Here is a 21,554-nt window from a genome sequence, read left to right as displayed (position 1 = left end):
AGTTTTATGTTCACCCTGGAAAAGTGACAAAAGGACATTTACTCAAAAATCTATCTATCTATCTATCTATCTATCTATCTATCTATCTATCTATCTATCTATCTATCTATCTATCTATCTATCTATATCTATCTATCTAGCTATTTATCTATCTATCTAGCAGTAACCGTATGCAGATGACAGCTTCTCACAGGATTTTAATTTTGGTATCTCGTTAATTTAGCAGACTTTTTTTCATTTAGTTATTCAGAATTTCTGATAACAATTATCTCATTAATTCAGAAAAACAGACTAGTTTTTTTTCATGACACTTATCTAAGAATTTCTGAAATTATAGCTATATCTCAATACAGGGCATATAGGCCTATATTCTTTTCCTCAAGTGAATTCATTACGTTTCCGTACATTTCATTCCAGCCTTACTCTAACTACAAGATATGTTAATTACATTTATAACAGGATAATTCCTGTTCAAACCATGGACGTCAAACGCACATCAACGTTGAGTTGCCAACCTTCAAGAAGAGGGCGCTAATGGCGCCAATACGACAAACAAGCGCCTAAGAATCGTACAGAAGAAGTTGATTAACCCGGAAGTAGACGAGACCTTAATTGTTCTGTAGAGAACTGAAGCTAGCCGCTAGCCTCCCTAGCCTTTCGGTGCTGCAGGCTCTGTTTTTGTCTCTAGCTAGCTGATCAACATGGTCCAACTGGTGGGTTCCCTCCGAAAAGAACTGGCTGACTCCCTTTCCACTTGCAAGGTGCTGGTGGTGGGAGCGGGGGGGATCGGCTGCGAGCTGCTGAAGAACCTCGTCCTCACCGGCTTCAAAAACATCGAAGTGGTCCGTCATACTTATGTTTGTTTGTGTGTGTGTCTGTTAGCTTGCTGGCTATCATGCTAGGTCTTTGTGCTGCACAGACTGCTCCTGCAGGTGTGCGGGCTCCGGCTAACTCCTGGGACATGGCATTTAAATATGTAAAACATACACAAGTGTTCGTGGTGGTTTCTTGTTATCCCCTCCGTCCCCGAGTGCATATTCAAGTGGACAGGCCCGGCCATGAAGTTGTATAAATATGAACACTGCCATAGCAGTTGTAGCTGAAGCATTTGGCGCCATTAACACTGCTAACGTTAAGTTAGCTGGACAACTTCTTTGAAATGTTACGGCCAACTAACGTTAGACGGCAGGCTGGCTAGTGGCTAAATACCAGCACAGACACTTAGGCACCCCGTTTGTTTGGTTGTGTCAGATTATGTTGTGCTGCAAATTTTTTTAAATGTGTGTCTGTTAATTGTCATTTCAACATAGAGCTGAGAACAAGAAACACTCATAGTCAAACAAATACACAACCAGCATAACTTCACATTACAAGAACAACGCATCTAAAGCCAGGCAACCAACACTCGGGGTCAAATGAAATTAATATAAACTATGACGCGATTAATAAACATCAGATAGGAAAGCCTTAAACTCTCCAAGGGGAATGAAAGAATATACAGTTGCTGGAGGGCAGTTTGTAAGCAAGTCTTTTTAAAATATGCATAGTACGTTACCTGAGACAAAATTAGCACATCAATTAGCCTACATATGTAATACCGGTAGAAGGTAAAGTAGTTGTTTGATTGTGTACTGTAGTCAAATGAAAGAAGAACTCTGAGGAAGTCTGAAAGCTTTAACAGTAGAGCTCTGTAGATGAAAATAACGAGATGATTATTCCACCTTGTCAGTAACGTTACTGTTGTTGACTTTGGATCAAGGTTTTACATTTGTGATCTTAACTCTGTTGTTTTTACAATTCTTATTCGTAACAAAAGCAATGAGACTGACTTTTGAAATTCACCCTCTTAAACTGTAAGATGAATTTAAGATTCAATGGTGTCGTTACAGTAAAGGGCAGCATATTAACACAGTAACATTTGCAGAGATCCCATCAGTATTTTAAAAGATATGGAGACTACCTTTATTATATAGTGGATTTGTTACTATTTGTCATGTGTCCAGGCAGATATTTTTATCCAAATTTCAATATAAACAAATTGCTTTGGTAAAAGCTGTCACAGTGCTTGTGTGACAGGTTGATTGTAATAAGCTGTCGTCATATCCCATTACATGTTTAAATGACTGATATTAGAACCCTATTGATTTCGACAGATTGACTTGGACACAATTGATGTCAGCAACCTCAACCGCCAGTTCCTTTTTCAGAAGAAGCATGTTGGCAAGTCTAAAGCACAGGTATGTAAATATCAGGGAATCAGCCTTTCGTCGCTGTAGTGTTGTTAATCCTGTTTGAGCTGACAATGTGTTATGTTGAACACCCTGCAATATGCATGCTTTTTGTTTAAGGCTGCACAATACGAGGAAAATATGCAATAACGATATTACTTGCGATAAATAAACCGATATTAAAGTGCACTCAGTTCTGCTTTTCTGCTGCTTTCAGTATTGTGTTAAAATACAACAAATGGCTTGTTGAATTTAAAACGAATGAAAGGAAACAAATTCAAAAATGAATTGAATATAAAAGGCACCACTAGATAAAGAATGACACTTACATTTTAAAGTGCAATTTCTATGGATATTTTCTTTCAACAAACACAAAAAATCTCTGAGTGTCTTTTGCGATATGTCACAGCCTCTCATATGGTTGTTGCGCCAGTTGATATTGCGATGACGATAAAAAAAAAAAAAAAAAAAGATATATTGTGCAGCCCTATTTCTGTTACACCACACCATAGAGTAAATCGTTTTCAGTGTGCTGTTTGTACATATTTTGGCTCAGTCGGTTGCTTTGTTCCTGTTGTTTTGCAGGTGGCCAAGGAGAGCGCCTTGCAGTTTTGTCCCACTGCAAATATCACTGCCTACCATGACAGCATTATGAAGTGAGTTCTGTCAGTCTGTTTCATTAAATTAATTAAAGAGTTGCAGACTTTGTCAGTAGGGTCAGTCATTTTTTTTTACTGCTATATTGTTGTGCTTGGTTGATGGGTTGTCCTTTTGATTTGGAACTGGTCGTGTGTGTCCCCAACAGCCCTGACTACAACGTGGAGTTCTTCAGAAACTTCATGCTAGTGATGAATGCTCTGGATAACAGAGGTATTCTCACGTGACCTCACTACCCAGACATTTTGTGTTACTCCTAACTGCCAACACATTCAAATGATGAGGACAATAAACCACTTTCTGTCTCCGTAGCGGCCCGTAACCATGTGAACAGGATGTGCTTGGCAGCAGACATCCCTTTGATAGAGAGTGGCACTGCTGGATACCTGGGACAAGTCACAGTCATCAAGAAGGTAGAACATGCACATCAGTATGTTACTTGTTATAACATCCATTGCATAGATTTCCTATCCAGTAAAATGTTGATGGGCACGGATTATACCATCTCTCACTGTGTCTCTGTCGCCCTTTTTTCCTTCTTTTATTCCTTCCTCTCCCTTCTCTCCTTGTTCCCCAGGGAATGACAGAGTGCTACGAATGCCAACCTAAGCCCACCCAGAAGACCTTCCCAGGATGCACCATCAGAAACACACCGTCTGAGCCCATTCACTGCATTGTCTGGGCCAAGTATCTCTTCAAGTAAGGCTCATCATAACTAAGTACGATAATCATTAAAGTGCTCATATTATGCTCATCCTCAGGGTCATAATTGTATTTATAGTTTATATCAGAATAGGTTTACATGGTTTAATTTTCAAAAAACACCATATTTTTGTTGTACTGCACATTGCTGCAGCTCCTCTTTTCACCCTGTGTGTTGAGCTCTCTGTTTTAGCTACAGAGTGAGGCATCACACTTCTATTTCTATCTAACATGTGCAGTAGCTAGGTAAGGACAACCAGCCAGTCAGAAGCAGAGTATGAGGACGTGCCATGCTAGCACATTAGCAAGCATTATAGCGTGTGTTACAAAGTGACGCACGTTTGTCATGGAAGTAAATGCTGGACTACAGTAGAGCTGTTTGGAGCAGTTTGTGAACAGTGTTTTCTGTTGGAGATGGTAAGTCCCTTTGGTCTTTTTCACTTTGTAAACCTCTAACATGCACAAAAAAGATACACAACACAATAAAGGTAAGGGAAAAAGCATAATATGAGCACTGTAAAGTTGACTACAATTCAAACATAGGCACACTGCACAATAAACCTTCACTAGACTGGCCCTATGTGGCGCTGAACAAAAGAGGCCAGAATGCTGTGTCCTATTGGTCATCTTGCATTGTTTGTCTATTGCCACTATAGCCAGCTATTTGGAGAAGAGGATGCAGATCAAGAGGTGTCACCTGACACAGCGGACCCAGAGGCTTCATGTAAGTGAGAGTGTGGCATTGCAATTGTTTCACAATATCTAATGAGTTATAGAGGTGTGACGAGATCTCGCAAGATTAAAACGTTATATTTTTCGTCAAGGTTAAAAGTTGTCTCGCGATATCAGTACACAAGTGCAAAATGATGTCGGTACTACCAAGGACCAATTCACATTAAATCAATCGGTGCCAAATTTCGGTACCTCAATGCGCTTAAGCTCAAGCTTCTCTGTCCTCTCTGCATGTTTCACAGGGAGCGGGGCTCAGCTCCGTCTCTCTCTCTCTCTCACACACACACACACACGCAGAGGTGCGGTGCAGACTGGACGAAAGGGCCTCTGCAGTTTGTTAAAGTCACAGTGAGTCATGGCAATGCCGGGTAAGCAGACACAAGTTACAGTTTTCAAAAGTTCATGCAGAGAGCGTTGGCTACAATATAATGAGATCGCCATGCAGTTAATGTTACACTTCTGAGACAGACAGGTGTTCTCTGTTGCCCTGGTCACTGACTGACAGGCACAAGACAAAAGCATTCCTATGCCCTGGTGACAGACTGACAGGCTGAGGTTGTAGGGCAAGCCAAGGGAACTTTATTACTATAGCACCTTTTAGCAACAAGGCAATTTAAAGTGCTTTACATAAAACATTAAAGAGCAATTCAAAACGGTCATGAAAATAAAACAGGCTAAAAAAGAATAAGATACAAATACAAGAAAAGTTACAGTGCAGTGTAAGAAATTAATAATTTTTAGATTAATAGGTTGTAGGGACGGGTTTGGGAGGAGAGAGGGGCGCCGCAATTATTAGGTTTGAAGAGGTTAGTTATACAGGAGAGAAGTCATTTGAGTTTGTGGCAAAACCTTTTACACTGCTAATTTTTCATTTTGTGGCTTGATTGAATAAAAGACTATTTTTCCAGTCATATTTAAGCATTTAAGTTTCCTTGTAAATAGTGTTAGTCTCGTCCTCGTGAACCCAATCTCGTGTCTCGGCTCGTGAGTTGAGTGTCTCGTCACACCCCTAATGAGTTATATTTCTTTGGCTCTTTTAAGGCCCAGACACACAGAGCCGACGGCCAGACGTCGGCAAAAAAGGCAGTTGGACTGATCAGTCTCCCCGAGTTGGTCAAAAAAGTGCCTCGGAACACAGCAAAGCGACGAGACGTAATACGTCTCCATAATAGCAGGCGCCGCTAATCTGTATTGTCGCCCAAAAATGAAAACCGACAGCTGATTGGACGAACCTGTCATGTGGGTCTTATTTCTCCGGAAATTCAAAGACAGACTGTCATGGCGGCTTGTTCAGAATACGATCTCATATTGTACTAAAATAGATCACCGAAACGTGTTTCTGAAAACATTTTAAGCGAGAAATAGGCTATGCAGTTGCTGAATCTGTCTTCATTTCAGATCAACAAAGGTCAAGATTTTTGTCAGATTTTGAGAGACTCTAGTCACGCTCATTCCGCGCCCCGTTTCCAGGTTAGCACTCTACCAATCAGATGGGTCATTTGAGTCCGACTGCCGGCAGTGCCTGCCCCGCCGATCATACATGTCAAATCGGCCAAAATGAAGGACGATGGCCCCTCGGACAGACGACGGCACGGAACACACTGAACAGACTCAAGTCACTGACCTCGCCAGACTGTCCAACGGCTGATTATCGGCTCTGTGTGTCCGGGCCTTTATTTGCTCTAGCAGTTTGGGGGCAGTTTGTACCTGCTAATTTGTTTGTTTAAACAACAGAAATGGATAGCGATACAGCTAGAAATATACTAGCACCCTACACTGTAAAATGTGTGCGTGTTCTGTAAACAGGGAATCCAGAAGACACGGCAGCTCGCGCCACAGCCTCAGAGAAAGATGGGGACATCAAGCGAGTCTCCACCAAGGAATGGGCTCGCTCCACGGGATACGACCCTGTCAAACTCTTCAACAAGGTACCAGTCAGACAAATCAAACTTGTACGATGATTTGAGAAATTCAAATGCAGACCATGTAAGTGTGTGGGATACCCTAACTTTCTTTTTAAATAACAAGTGTGGTTGCACGCTCTTGTACGAGCCTCTGTACTAATTAGCACATATTTGATGAGATATTGTCTAATGTGCACATAGGGCTGGGCCAGAGATGGCAAAAGTACTCACTTCCCGTACTCAAGTAGAAGTACAGATACTTGTGTTAAAAAATACTCTGGTAAAAGTAGAAGTACTGATTTAACTTATTTACTCAAGTAAAAGTAACAAAGTACAGGCTTGGAAATTTACTTAAAGTATAAAAGTAAAAGTAGCTTTGCGAATGACAACCATTTTTTATGCAAAGCTACCTGGACCACACAAATGTTACTAGAGTGCAAGCTGAGAAACTTCAGTGGACATGGAAAAAAGGCTCTTTATATGCAATTGCCTACATTTTAAATGGATGTCTGCCAATATGCCTAAAACATCACATATATGATTATTGTGACAGAGACTGGGACTCCAGGTTAATAAGATTCTGACTGAGTAGCTATTTATGAATTCAGTTGTGATTCTGTTAGAATTCACAGATCCAGTTTCTCTTTTTTTAATCTTCCCCTTAACATTTAAAGGAATCTACATGTACGTGTGTGTGCTCAAATATGGCTTCTGGAAAGAAAATAAAGGATAAAATATGAATTACTAAACAGACATTAATTAAGAAGTTCCCCATACTTTAAGAGTTGCGCAGCACATTGGCCAGGAGTCATTCTTGATGCCTACTATCTGAAACATCTCTCTCAGATAAGGCCAAGGATGTCTTGCTGCTTGTCTGCCGATTTCTTCATTTTCAATCATGTCGCCATCCATACTACTATGTGCTAACGTTACCACCATCAAGCCGCAATGATTTGCCGCGAATGAATGCAGAATGCCGCCGAATCTGTCGAGTCGTCTTGTGGTGTGTCAAGTGCAACGTACAGTATATTCCCATCCAATTAGATTGAATGTGGTATTGATGACACGAAAATACGGTAACTCCAGTGAAATTATTTGAAACTTGTTAGTGAGGACTAATTTGGACTGTATTTAAAGCTGATTCTGGTTTCCAACTTCGCCCCAGGTGTGTCTGTTAAAACACGGACGGAGACAACTTATCTCTTTTGATGCTTTATTAAGATCAAGCAACGCAACCTAGGTAACAGGTGAAGAACACAAACAACAAAATCACTAGCTAAGCTAACTTACTTTAAATTTGCAAGAACTATAGACCAATACAACAACAGGCTTAAATGAACTGACAACATAAGTTATACGACTTACAGTTCTTAAGGACGCACACACACGATCTCAACTGATTATCCTCCGGACAGCTAGTCTTTTTCTTTTTGCTCCGTGTGTCGCGCGCGCCCGCTCGTGGTGAGGCGCGTGTCTGTGCTATTCTCCGACATGACGACCTCTTGTACAAAACTTAAGTAACGAGCCAATTTTGTAAAATGTAAGGAGTAGAAAGTACCGATATTCATGTTAAAATGTAAGGAGTAAAAGTAAAAAGTCGCCACAAAAAAAATATAGTAAAGTAAAAATATCTGAAAAATCTACTTGAGTACAGTAACAAAGTATTTGTACTTCGTTACTTCCCATCTCTGGGCTGGGCAATATATCAATATTATATTGCATCGGTATATGAGACTAGATATCGTCTTAAATTTTATGTAATATGACACATGGTGTCTTTTCCTGGTTTTTAAGGCTGCATTACAGTAATTTTTCTGAATTTACTAGACTGTTCTAAAATGCTGCTCATGAGTGTGTGTGTGTGTGTGTGTGTGTGTGTGTGTATATATATATATATATATATATATATATATATATATATATATATATATATATATACACATACACATATATATATATATATATACACATATATATATATATACATACATACACATATATATATATATATATATATATATATATATACGAGAACCCCTGCTAAAGTTGACTGAAAAGAGGAATACAAAATAATAATTAAAAAAAAAGATACTATGCATCCTGATAAAGTTCCCTTGGCCTTTGGAATTAAAATAGCCCCACATCATCGCATACCCTTCACCATACCTACAGATAGGCATGGGCTACTAAACCAACTATTAGACTAACTGAAATAAAACCATGCCAATCTCTAGGTATGGTGAAGGGTATGTGATGATGTGGGACTATTTTAATTCCAAAGGCCAAGGGAACTTTATCAGGATGCATAGTATCCTGGATCCATGAAATAACTGGCCTTTAAAAATAAAAATCTGCCTGCCTTTTTAACATAGGGGTGTGTATACTTATGCCCCCTGTATTTTAAGGAAGAACATTTATTTATTTACGATACATTATTCATTCACAAAGAAAATTGGTGTCCTTAAAGGTTGGATTTTTCCTCTTTTTTTTAATTAAGGCATTAAGATTAATTTCCAAAAGATGATTTTTTTTTTTTATTCCTCTTTTTAGTCAACTTTAGCATGGGTGTATTCACTTATGCTTAGCACTGTGTAGAGGTTTACTCCTGAACGCAGCGGTCCCGGGTTCGGCTCTGACCTGCGGCCCTTTGCTGCGTGTCATTCCCACTTTCATGTCTTCAGCTGTCCTGTCAAAAATAAAGGCCGAAAATGCCCAAAACATAATCTAAATATATTTTTTAGATTATGTTTTGGGCATTTTCGGCCCAAAACAAATATAAAACTATATGTATCGCGGCAATATCGACATCATTTGTATTTGGAAAAAAAGATTGTGATTCTTTTCTTTATATCGCACAGCTGTATGTGCATATTTTATTGATTAAAAATATGTAAAGTCATAATAGAAAAACATCTTGTATTTAGGTCTTCATTAATTTAGCAACGTTCTTTCCCTGATGGAATAATAACAGTACTGTGCTGGGTCGACTGGTATATGTGAACATCTATTTGAATTATTTGCCCTTACTTCTGAAATATTTGTCCTTGAAATGTATCACTACAAAAGAGTAGCAACCCTGTAAATACAGCCTGAGCAAATAAACCCTATATTTCCATTTTTCCCATTAATTCCCCTGGAAAGTTTCCACTTTATATATTCTTAGAATTTTGCACTTTTACTATTTGTTTTTATCGGTGTCTTACAGGAGACAAAATGCAGCGTGTAGTAGAACATGAATACTAGTTTTAATGAATTAGAGACATAAATGGGATAACTCATTTAGGCGGCAAAAATCTCTTGTTTCTTGTTTTACACTAATCCGTGGTAAAAACATGCGGATGGAAATCAAACTTAAGAGTGTGTTAAAGTTTTTGTGTTGGTATAATTGCATTTTTTTATCAAAATGGTCAGGTTTTCAAGGGTTTTCTTAAAATATGCTTTCATTTTTATACTATTGCTTCTTTAAATTTTAACACACCACAGTTTTAATGATTTAATCAGTACTATGTTAGCATATTATCACTAAAGACATAAAGAAACAAGCTTGGTTCTGATTGGCTCTTCTCCCCAGCTTTTCAAAGATGACATCATGTACCTGCTGACCATGGACAAGTTGTGGAAGAAGAGGAAAGCTCCTTTACCTCTGGACTGGCAGCAGCTAGAGAACAGCGGTATGTCTAAGTATTTATGTCTGGGACAACTTTAGCGTTTGGTTAAATGAAGTTTGGGGGCTTGTTGCTTGTTTGCTGAGAAATAGCTTCACATGACAAATTGCAGGTTTTAGAGAAGCTGTTTTCAGGTGGTATGCAGTACACTGCATGCTAACAATGTGGTTTGGAGTTTAGTTTCACTCCTGTGTTTCTGTTTGTACTCTCAGGTATCAGCCTTATTTTACTGTGGACTGATTGCTTTCAGCCGTGTCGGAGCTATGTTAAGTTACTGCTGATGCAAACTGAACCTTTCCTGCTGTTGCTGCTTCATAAAAGCTATTGCGCAGCTGTACTGCTCGTGGCCGCTCACGGCATGGCTTGCCGTGACTACCTCCCCTACTATTGAAAACCCCCTGTAACGCTTGTCATATTAGCGTTACAGGGTGTTTGTAGGCATAGCCACTGTGGGCCTGTATGCCTGTCTCTCGTCTGTCTTAGGTGTTTGTGTTAAAGATGCAGTAGGTAAGACTTATAAAACTAACTTTCTGTCATATTTGCTGAAACTGACCCTATGCTTGAGTAGAACTACATGAAAGAGGTAATTTAGAAAAATATCCAGCTCCTCTGGCACCACCTACAGCCTGTAGTGCGATTTGCAAAAATCCACAGCTCCCTGTTCAGATCCTCCAATTAAGGCCGGGGTGTCAATCACTGCTCATGCGCACGCATTCATTCTCCCTTGTTTGGGGAGGGGCCTAGGAGACCGTTTGGGCTTTAGCAGAAAGGAGGGGAGGGACTGAGAAGTTGTCGATGTTCAAATTCTTTGGCTAAGTCCTGGATCTTCACAATCCTACCTACAGCACATTTAATGTTCATCCATACTGGTTTGTGTCTCCCAGCATATCCTCAGGAGGAGTCTGTGGGTTCAGGCTTGAAGGACCAGCAGGTTCTGGGTGTTTGGGCTCTCTGCCAGCTGTTCCAGCACAGCGTGGAGACTCTCCGCTCACAGCTTCAGGAGAAGGGAGAAGGAGCCGAGCTGGTGTGGGACAAGGTAAAAAACACTGGTGCAAAGTCATAGAGGGAATGTTTGCACACCTTCCTTAAATATCTCAGCTCTTCTAGAAAACACTGAGAGATGCATACATGTCTTTAATTGTAAAAACTCAAAAGGGTTTAAAAGAAGAAAAAAAAACTTTAAATGAGTATTTTGACCATTTTGGGTTTCTTGCTAGAGTACACAGTTTTACGTGGTTTTAATGGCTTGTGTGAGTTTAGTGCCTTCACCGCCTCCTCTTGTTCTCAGGATGACCCTCCAGCCATGGACTTTGTTACTGCAGCAGCCAACCTACGTATGCACATCTTTAGCATGAACATGAAGAGTCCCTTTGATGTAAAGTGTAAGTTGGTTGTCTCACGTCTCTCAACAGTGAATTGGTTACACTGGAAACAATATCATGTCGAATTTGCTGTGCGCTGTTTCTCTAAAGCAACATTGCGTAACATTCATATTTTTGCCTACAATTTGAGAGTGTAATTCACTCATACACCGCTGTCGTAACTATAGACAGGCGTACAAGTGCATTTGTTATGGTTACATTACTTATCGTCAAAAACTAGCGAGTTGGCAACTTTCCTAGCACAGCCAAACATCAAGTTAGTGCAACAACACAAGACAGAGAGGCTGGCTAATATTATATACTAATCCAATAGCAAGATGGCCAGCTTGCTGTCTGTCTTGCAGCCTTTTATTTCACGAAGCTCTCGCCGCCGACTAAAGACCGGTCCGAGTTTTCCGGCAGCAGCTCCGTCACTCTCTCTTCTTAGCTTTCTCCGTGTCCTCTCTTCGCTCTCCTTAGCCTCTGCTATCATGTCTGTACCGTCTGCTGAACCCGGTCCTGTTGCCCGCTCGCCCGGGAAATGAAAATATGATCCAGTTTCACCAAAATCAGTGATAGTCACTTAAAGGGGTGTGCACTTCTCCCGGGAGTTTGTACCTGCTCACCAAAGTTACATAGTGCGAGAACAAGCGTTTGGGGTACGCATTGGGAATAATGGAGTATTATTACAAGTCAGAGTAGCATCAAAAGGATTTTGAAGCTGTTATTTTAAGGTAAAAAAGTTACGCAATGTTGTTTTTAATTGGACACATTATACATGATGTAATGTAGTTCCGGATATCTTAATTCCATTATACAGTTATAGTGCACATTCAGATGAATGTCCCTAACTAAGAGTTTTTAATTGGACTGTTTGTTGATTTGTTTGTTTCAGCCATGGCGGGTAACATCATCCCAGCTATTGCTACAACCAACGCTGTCATCGCTGGACTCATTGTTCTGGAGGGGTTGAAGATCCTGTCTGGGGAACTGGAATCCTGTCGCACGGTTAGTACAAAGTTTCTATGACTGGTTAAATTAATCCAGGCAGTTGTCAGGACCTGGATATTTGCCCATGCTTAAAGATTTTTACTTAACTACTTTACTTCTGTTTCTCCAGTTGGCTTGAAAGTCCATGTTCAATTTGAATTTGAAAGTCTGCTGCGGTAGATACCCTCCCATTACCTTGCTTTGTGTTTTCAGTTCTCCTGGAGCTGAGCATTATAACTTCAGCATTGGTCATTTTAATGTTAAACACTGTGAGACTGTGTATGGTTTCTGTGCAACCGTGGTAACTGTTCCTTGAATGGAAAGGTCCATTAACAAAAACTGTAAGGAAGAGTGCAGCCACCAGTTAACCCCTTTTTTGACTGAGAAGTAGTAGTAGTAATACAAATAATGAATTCTTTATACAGGGTAAAGAATGCCAATATTAAGCACTGGTAGCTGCCATGTTGTTTGCTGACAAAGTATGCCCCCCTTGTTGTTTCTGGTCTGTGCAAAGGAAATGAAAGATTTTGATATATTTTGCCATTCAGTTTGGAATAAACTAAGCATCTGAATGGGGCTTGTTAATATTATTGCTTACATGCTTTAACCCAAAATCGGGTGTCATTATTTTCCAAATCCATGAGTCGGATTTGTTTTTCAATTTCAAAATCACGATTTAAATACATTTTTGATTTAAACGTTCCTTCTTCTTTTTTTGGCACTGATGGCTATGCCACAATAACAGCCAATACGTGGCAGAAGGGTACTTTAGAACAACAGTTTGGATTTCTCAGAGTTTAGTAGGTGCACTTGAATGCACCATTAAAATCCTGTCGGAGCCTACGCTTAACTACATGCTTTACCATACTACTCAATGGGGGGGGGTGTTGGCAACCTCTAGCTCACCCAGTAGAGTGTGCACCCCATGTAGGCTGAGTCCTTGGCAGCGACCAGGGTTCGAATCCGACCTGCGGCCCTTTGCTGCAAGGGGGGGGGGTGTTGAATGTCAAAAAGTAACATTACCTGAAAACAGCGTGTAGTTTCTTTTTAGCATCTCACTTTTCATCATCACACTTTCAGTCACTATGACCACTACTACGGTCAGAAACATTGGGCCAAAATATGAACAATAACGTCGCTGTCAACGGGCTTATCTGCTAATGTTAGCTACCGACCGTTACCTTGAAACCATACAGCAAATAGACGGTACCGTAGGGTGCCGTTACCTGAAACCAGTGATTTAACGTCACCGCTTATTTTACACAGTTTAACAACAAAACGCTGAGTGAACATTACTAGCTACGTTTTTCATGTTGGTTTTGAGCGGTGTGCACCCCCACTAACCTGGAAACCGGTTTTAAAACAGTAACGTTAATACAGCGTGTCAGAGGAATACTCCTGCAGCGGGGAGTCAAAGGCAGAGGGACCGCAGTGTTTGCTAACGTTAGCTTCTTGTCTCATCTGGGGTCTGATAAACGGTAAATTCATCAAATTCACAATTGTCCACAATGCTATTTTCCAATAAGTGTAGCTGTCATATTTCACAGGACCCGCATGAGTGCGGCTTTCATGTCATGGCTTTCGTCGCTGTTTGTCACTTTGCCTAAGATTGAGTGACAAGTGTACTCGCCCCGTTGTTTATTTGGTTGCCATGACTTCGCGAGTGATGACGTCACTGTTCCAGTTGCTCACCCTAAGGGGAGAGAGAGAGAGAGCGGATGACAGTTTGCTTGAGTTCAGTAGAGCAGACGGGTCTGCAGAGTCGTGTAATTACGACTTTATGACTTTTCATAAACAGCCGAAGGAGCGGCGGTGCACCGCTGCTACATGTACATAGTGGAAACCCTGTTGTGCGTCTGCCCTATTTCTGAATACCGTGGCGGCATAAATGTTGCCGTGGTGGCCCGCAACATAGAGGAAACACTGGTTACTAACCCAAAACCTCACCACTTGAGAAACTGTGTTCAGAGTTTCTGCCAGCTCTGTTGTTTTGCCACCCTTCATGTTGGTCTTTGTTTGCCTCTTCTCCAGATCTTCCTGAACAAGTGTCCCAACCTTAGGAAGAAGCTGCTGGTCCCATGTGTCCTGGATCCACCCAGCGTCAACTGCTACGTCTGCGCCAGCAAACCCGAAGTCACCGTTAAACTCAACGTCCACAAAACCATGGTTCTCTCTCTCCAGGACAGGGTAATATGATAAGCTTGTTTTTGCACATACACCAACCTGCCTCAATGAAAGTGATGTTGTCATAAACATCTTGAACACCAGTGATCTGATTAAAACTGTCCTAATGGGACAGTTGTAACAGAATATTGTTCCAGATCATAGCTCCCACGCTGCACTTTTGTTAAATCACAAAATACGGTTTGCACCCAGATATCCTTACTGTATATCTTGGATGATATTTCATTTCATGTCTGTCTTTATCAACTGGCAACACCAAGTATGGTGCATAGCTGGAGCAGCCTTAGATAAGCCTGTTTGTTGAATTGTAAACTGGACTCAAATGGTGTCATGTGGGGGTTAAATGATTACTCTTGCCTTACTTGTTGTTGACTAGTTGTTTTTGTATGTTTTGATCAGATCCTGAAGGAGAGGTTCGGCATGGTGGCTCCAGATGTTCAGATAGAGGATGGAAAAGGGACCATCCTCATCTCCTCAGAAGAAGGAGAGACGGAAAGTAAGGAGGAAGGGGAAAATAGAAAGCAATGCATCATACACAGTGATTCTTCATTCAGACAGAAGAGGGCACTGTGGCAACATCTGTCAATTAGTCTTCAGCTAACACACATTCTATCCAGACAGGAGGAGATTAAAAAAGCATTTAGCATATCACAAAAAGCATATCAGTTGCACGGGTTGTAATTAAGAAGTATATAGATTGGAACATTTTGTCATAGCACTTGCAGAATGGATGAAAAAATCAACAGAGAGAATAATATGCAGAGGGTATTTAGATTGACGAAACAAGGAGAAAATTCTATATACACTATTATAGAGTTGGGGCTTGTTCAAATCATTAAAAAAATGTTACACAAATGCATATAAAAATCAGATATACTTTTTTTTTTTTTTAAATGTATCTTGGTTTACAGTCTTAAACGTTTGGCCTTCGGTGAGTATTAATGTGTTTGGGTCCTGTCTGTCCCTCCACAGCCAACAACAGCAAATTCCTTGCTGATTTTGGGATCCGTAACGGCAGCCGTCTCCAAGTTGACGACTTCCTCCAAGATTACACACTCCTCGTTAATGTCCTGCATACGTAAGTACCTCTGTGCATATGAATGAAATACCGGTACATTGTGCACATTTGCATGTGTATGTTTAATTCATCATGTTTTGTTTTTATGGTGACATTCAAGTTGTGTGTGTGTGTGTGTGTGTGTGTGTGTGTGTGCGCGCGCGCGCGCAGTGAGGAACTAGAGCGAGATGTGGAGTTTGAGGTAGTAGGTGAGGCCCCAGACAAAGCTCCACCCCCTCAGACTAACCAGGAAGATGTTAACAGCATCACCAATGGCAACAAGGACTCCGCCCAGCCATCCACCTCTTCTAAAGGTCAGCAGGAGATAAATGTTTTTCTTAGTTCAAGTCACGGTGCTGCTAATTTTGTGTGGTCTTGTCTCTTTGTTAAATACACTGAGCAGGAATGTATGTGCTATATTGTATTATTGCTCCACTGTGTGTGTTTACTGGCCTTCATTTGTTTTTTAGTGATTTCAGAGTCAGATCTGTGAGTCTGAAGGCTTATCAGACACCAAGACACTGCACAGTGGTTTGTAATACTCAATAAACAGTAAAACTGTGCGCGAAGGCTGTATCATGTGGATGCGCTGACAGTTAACACTTTAAAAAAAGGACCACCTAAAAAAAGATCTGTTTTTAAGATAGGCTACATTGTATTTAGAAAATGTTCACTGCTTTACCTTGCCGCTAGGCAGCCCTTTTCCAATTTTATATATATATATATATATACAGTGAGGAAAATAAGTATTTGAACACCCTGCTATTTTGCAAGTTCTCCCACTTAGAAATCATGGAGGGGTCTGAAATTGTCATCGTAGGTGCATGTCCACTGTGACAGACATAATCTAAAAAAAATATATATATATATATATATATATATATATATATATATATATATAGATAGATAGATAGATATAGATATCTATCTTTTTTTAGGGCTGTCAATTAAAAAATGTAATCTAATTAATTACATACTCTGTGATTAATTAATCGAAATTAATCGCATACATAATTAACGGTGCCTGAACCGACTTTTTAAGAAAGTAAAAAAAGAAAAGAAAACAAAGGGTACTAAACAACAGTTGGTGACATTAAAGAACGGCTTGTTTATTGCTAAGGCCATATGGTCAAAATTAAATGATTTAATAATAATGTATAACAATAACTTATTTCACTAGTAAATTGCTGTTGAACGACAAAAACAACCACCAGATGGGAAAAGGACATTTACAATAACTTCAAATTCACCACGAGGCTGTAGTTTACCAGTTTCATTGAACGCACCGTCTGTGTTGTTTTTCCGACAGCAGCTGCAGATTGTTACATACCGGTGTTGAATCCTCTACAGTAAAACACTTTTCACCGTTTAGCGTTAGCTGTCAGCATTTTAACCGTGTTTAATCCAGCTACTAGCTAGCGGTAGGCTAACGTTAGCTGCTGTCGAGTATAGTGTTAACTAGCGTCACGTGCAGCGGTGTTTGTGTTGCCTGTATCGTCTGTTTCAGAGCATCAGAGAGAAGCGCAGACATATCAGTGGCACCAGATTTTGGTAGCCAACCCTATTCAGGAAGAAGATTTTTACAAGTAAATGTTCCAATTAATGATCCAGGCAGCACATTGTCGTCTCCCTCCTTCATTTTACAGTCCAATGGTGGCTAGAACGGTTCCGGGTCAAATGTCAATATGGAATGGATTAATCTGCGTTATTTTGACAGCCCTAGGGCGTTGAAGGAGGGAGAAGGAGAGAGACGAGAATGCGCTGCCTGGATCATTAATTGGAACATTTACTTGTAAAAATCTTCTTCCTGAATAGGATTGGGTACGGAAATCCGGTGCTAATACGGCACAGATGCCTTCACGACCAGTAACTACCAGACCGAATAGCAATGTGGATTTCGGCGCCACTGATATGTCTGCGCTGCTCTCGGATGCGCTGAAACAGACGTTACAGGCAACAGAAATACCACTGCACGTGACGCTAGTTAACACTATACTCGACAGCAGCTAATGTTAGCCTAGCGCTAGCTAGTAGCTGGATTAAACACGGTTACAATGCTGACGGCTAACGCTGAACGGTGTAAAATGTGACTGTATTTTACTGTAGAGGATTCAACACCGGGATGTAACAATGTGTAGCTGCCGTTGTTGGAAAAACACAGACTGAATGAATGAAACTGGTAACCTACAGCCTCGTGGTGCATTCAAAGTTGTTGTTAAATGCCCTTTTCCCATTTGGTGGTTGTTTTTCTCATTGAACAGCAATTTACTAGTGAAATAAGTTATTGTTATAGTTATTACATTATTATTAAATCATTTAATTTTGACCATATGGCCTAGCAATAAACAAGCCGTTCTTTAATGTTGCCAACTGTTGTTTAGTACCCTTCTTTTTTTTTCTCTTTTTTTAACTTACTTAAAAAGTATCCGTTAAGGCACTGGGCAAAAAGTATGTATGCGATTAATTTAGATTAATTAATCAGAGTATTGATTTTTTTTATATATATATATTACCTATATAAGCCAGTAATTTTACCTTGCAGAACGTGGCCTCGTTCAGTTTTTCACAGAGAACAGTCATCCAAACCCACCCACCCCTATTACACGCTATGTTTGTGTAATATTGATAACTTTGGCTACTCGTAACGCTGCTTTTTCACTTTTCAACCTGCCTGTGGGCTGACCGGCTGTCCCTTACACACAGGCGTCTGTTTGTTGCTGTTATGGCTCTGTGACAACATCTGCTGTCAGCTTATACCCTTTTCACACCAAAGGCTCAACCAGGGTCATACCCATGTTGACTGTGTGTTTGAATGGGTTTACCCTCCTCGATCTACTCAGCTTCGCGACCCAGATTGTGAGGTGGGTGGGATCAGGGTAGGACAAGGGTCGATTTCAGTGTGAATTCCGCAAGACCTGGGTCACTACCAGCCGGGGCAGGACGAATTATGTGATTGGTTGGAAGTGGGGCAGTTGTCACAGGTGGCCGCTGCACACTTTGAAAAATCAACAACATACATTTTGTCTCACTGTCCTTTACGCTGGGTTTTCACCATAGACTGTTTAAAACTAGGATTTTCACAGGCAGCTTTAACAACAGCCGAGTTGAGCAGTTCAATTCATTTTCGAACAGTCCGCTTACAGTGTTTGGATGTTCACTAGTCTGCCCCGGTCTCAAAAGTTGACTCTGCAAGTCAACTTTTGCAGCGTTTTACAGGCAAAACTGCCTGTAAAAACCTGCGTTAGAACGTAAACGTATGAAAAGTTAAGTTTAATTCTCTCGACCCCGTCGACACCCGTCTGCAGACTGCAGTTCAGTGCGGCTGCTGGGTAGCATGACTTTTTTTTTTTTTTTTTTTTTTAAATTACTTGTGAAGCCAACAGCAAATCCCAACTTTACTTTTAATAAAATCAAAAAAAGAGAAATGTTCTCCCCTTGCCTTAAAATAGTCAAAAAAATTGATAGGGAACCTCCTTGTCCAGTTGCTGCAATAAATATACAGAGAAGAAATCAGTCTGCACAAAATGATCTGATAAGTGTTTAATGTTTTATATCTTGTGGTATACAGCTGGTCTGGAGTATGTGACAACTTAGCTGTTCACTGAATATGACGTGTAAAGCCCCACCCATTTCTAGCACTTAAGGTAATTGGCATTGCTCCAGGGTTGTGACCCAGTTGATCTCTGAATTGTCCCGACCAGGGACCTACCCATGTAGACTGGCTTGGTTTGAATTTCCAAAAGGAGGGTTGAAGCCTGATCAGAAAACCCAGCCCCAACCCTGGTCAGTGGTGTGAAAGAGGTATTAAAGGCACACCAACTCTGTTCCCCCTGTTCTGTCTTCATAACTATCACACAGGCCACTTTAAAAGCCTTGAACAGGCTGTGTGAAACGTGCTTCTCCTCTAAACTGACCTTTAGCATATATTTTTTACTAGTGTTCTTGTCTTTTGTAGAACCAAATTTGTATCTGCTTCTTTTTCATCCATGTACGCTGTTGTCCGCCCCCTTTCAGCTCCAGCACAAGATGATGACGTCATGATCGTTGACTCTGACGAGGAAGAAGGGGCGTCATCTAGCTCTGCAGCAGCAGCAGCAGCAGCAACCAGCGGCACCAAGAGGAAGCACTCGGACGCAGAAACTGGCGAGACCTCCACCAAGCGCCCGCGGACGGTCCAATCAAGTGAAGCAGCCGCCCCCACCGAGAATGATGACGATGATGACATCATCGCTCTGGACTAACCCCTCCTCCCCGGTCTCCTGAAGAACTCTTTGAACGCTTTTCATTTTGACTCGAGACTGACAGTAAGTTTGAATAAAACGCCTCTTTTATGAAGAACATTTTGACTTCCCCGGTTCGTCTTTCATCACTTCCTCCCCCCTACTCTGTGTTTGTGCTTTCATACTCCCTCTGCTCTCACATGATGCTGTAAATAGATTCTACGTTTTAAAACGTTTTGAAAAATACATACAACTTATTTTGTTGTTATTCAGTTCTGGTCCTTATAAAATGCTTCTCTTGATGGTAAAAAAAAAACAAAACAACAAATGCTTTTTTTTTTTTTTTTTTTGTATTTTTTTATAAACGTACTGTATTTCACATGCTACACAAGTCAGGGTGTTTTTGTGCTTTGTCGGTAACAAAAGATTTAAAAACCAAAACATTTTCTTGTAATATTGATCTCAGTCATTGTGAAGGGACGGTAACCGACAGACCCAGAAGTCTGCAGCCTGTGGTACTCTTACCAGCGCGTCTGTTGGTAGGTGCTGTTGATGTCTGTGATTGGGTTGGTAAAGCACAGAGGCACTGATGGAGAGTTTGGCCACATTGTGCCATTGGGGCGTTAGTTTGCTACCTCTTTTCTAGAACTAACATTTTTTTGGCGGCAAATTTGTGCCCATGCCCTCCATAACACCGCCACAATGAGGCATCCAGCTCTTAGAGAATGAAAAAAAGTGACTTTGTAACAGCCATGGAGCAGCACAGTGGCGCTAATATGGCTCCCTGTGAAACTGCAATAACTGCACTGTATCCTAAAGGCTCTGGCTAAGCACAAGTGGCTTAGATCCAGGCTAGTAGTTTAATGTTAACATGTCACATTCGTTTTTTATTAGTATGACTTGGTTCTGTTACAGCAAAAAAATTCAAGGTAAGCCAGAACTTAGAACCAGAGATGGAGTAGTAGTTTGACCTGAACCAGTCATTCCTTTTCATACTGCAGATGATAGCAGTGGAGTCCTGCACTGAAATAACATAACGTCTTGCACAAAGTGTAGCAGTTGAGCTCCTGCTGTCTTCTCCAGTCTAACTCTTTTCTCAGTGTCCATTATTCCATTGTGATAATAATGTTGTTGAACAGTTATGAGAGCCCTTTGGACCAATTTGAAGACAATAAACCCAACAAATGCAGAGGCTTCGTGTTGTCTTGTTTATTTGTCTGTCTTTCATGTTGATACAAAAAATTCCAAAGTAAACACTAAAATCACACACAGAATCGCACGTCTGTTAGAGCTTGTTTTCCCGGCACATGAATCTGTGTTTTGGCGTTGTGAATATATCATTTGTTCAGTTAAGGGATTAAAGTTTGACAGTCATGTGGTCAGCTCTGTACAGAGTGTGACATTCTTGAGAAGGGTAACCATGATGCAACACTACAGCCCTCCACACAAACGCACATACACACAGCACTTTACTATAAACAAGCTTGACGTCAAAATGTTTGATTAGATGAAACATCAGTGTTTCCCTTGGGATGATTAGTCGGTTTACAGGATAAAGATGGACAGTGGAAACAAAAATAAATATAAAGAAACGAAGACATTTGAAGTTGCATCTGCATGAACAGTTATATAGAACAAGCAGAACACGTTCACAGGCTCTGGCTTTCCAAAATACATTTTTCATAGCAGACACTTGACTTTACGATGCAATAAAATTAAAAAGGATTTTTTTGAGGAAGTTAAAAAGTTAAGAGCAGAGACATGTAAATACAGGACAGGTAAAGATAATGCCCAGGTGTTACTAATAATGATGGCTCTGTTGTATGTAATGTAAGTGGAAGGTAACTAAGTGCA

The 21,554-nt window shown here is 40.6% G+C and overlaps 1 protein-coding gene across 2 annotated transcripts; it reads left to right on the top strand.

Moving 5' to 3' along the window:
- The first annotated feature begins 554 nt into the window (after nucleotides 1–554).
- Nucleotides 555–20,891, top strand: uba2 (ubiquitin-like modifier activating enzyme 2). Of its 2 annotated transcripts, none has more exons than XM_036002714.1 (17): nucleotides 555–842; nucleotides 2,154–2,237; nucleotides 2,814–2,884; nucleotides 3,034–3,098; nucleotides 3,198–3,298; nucleotides 3,463–3,584; nucleotides 4,244–4,311; nucleotides 6,126–6,247; nucleotides 9,795–9,894; nucleotides 10,773–10,924; nucleotides 11,177–11,270; nucleotides 12,145–12,257; nucleotides 14,271–14,426; nucleotides 14,823–14,921; nucleotides 15,401–15,501; nucleotides 15,652–15,794; nucleotides 19,495–20,891. In XM_036002714.1, exons 1-17 carry the CDS (start codon nucleotides 702–704, stop codon nucleotides 19,719–19,721), a joined length of 1,959 nt encoding a protein of 652 aa, XP_035858607.1. In that variant the 5' UTR covers nucleotides 555–701; the 3' UTR covers nucleotides 19,722–20,891. The 2 variants fall into 2 exon arrangements, with proteins under 2 accessions (XP_035858607.1, XP_031166082.2); XM_031310222.2 differs by having other exon boundaries at nucleotides 556–842; nucleotides 14,823–14,919; nucleotides 15,396–15,501.
- The last annotated feature ends 663 nt before the right edge of the window (nucleotides 20,892–21,554 follow it).

This window comes from Sander lucioperca, chromosome 7, assembly GCF_008315115.2.
Source record: "Sander lucioperca isolate FBNREF2018 chromosome 7, SLUC_FBN_1.2, whole genome shotgun sequence".
NCBI lineage: Eukaryota > Metazoa > Chordata > Actinopteri > Perciformes > Percidae > Sander > Sander lucioperca.
The sequence above is the reverse complement of the archived record's forward strand: the minus strand, read 5'-3'. Positions and strand labels throughout refer to the sequence as shown.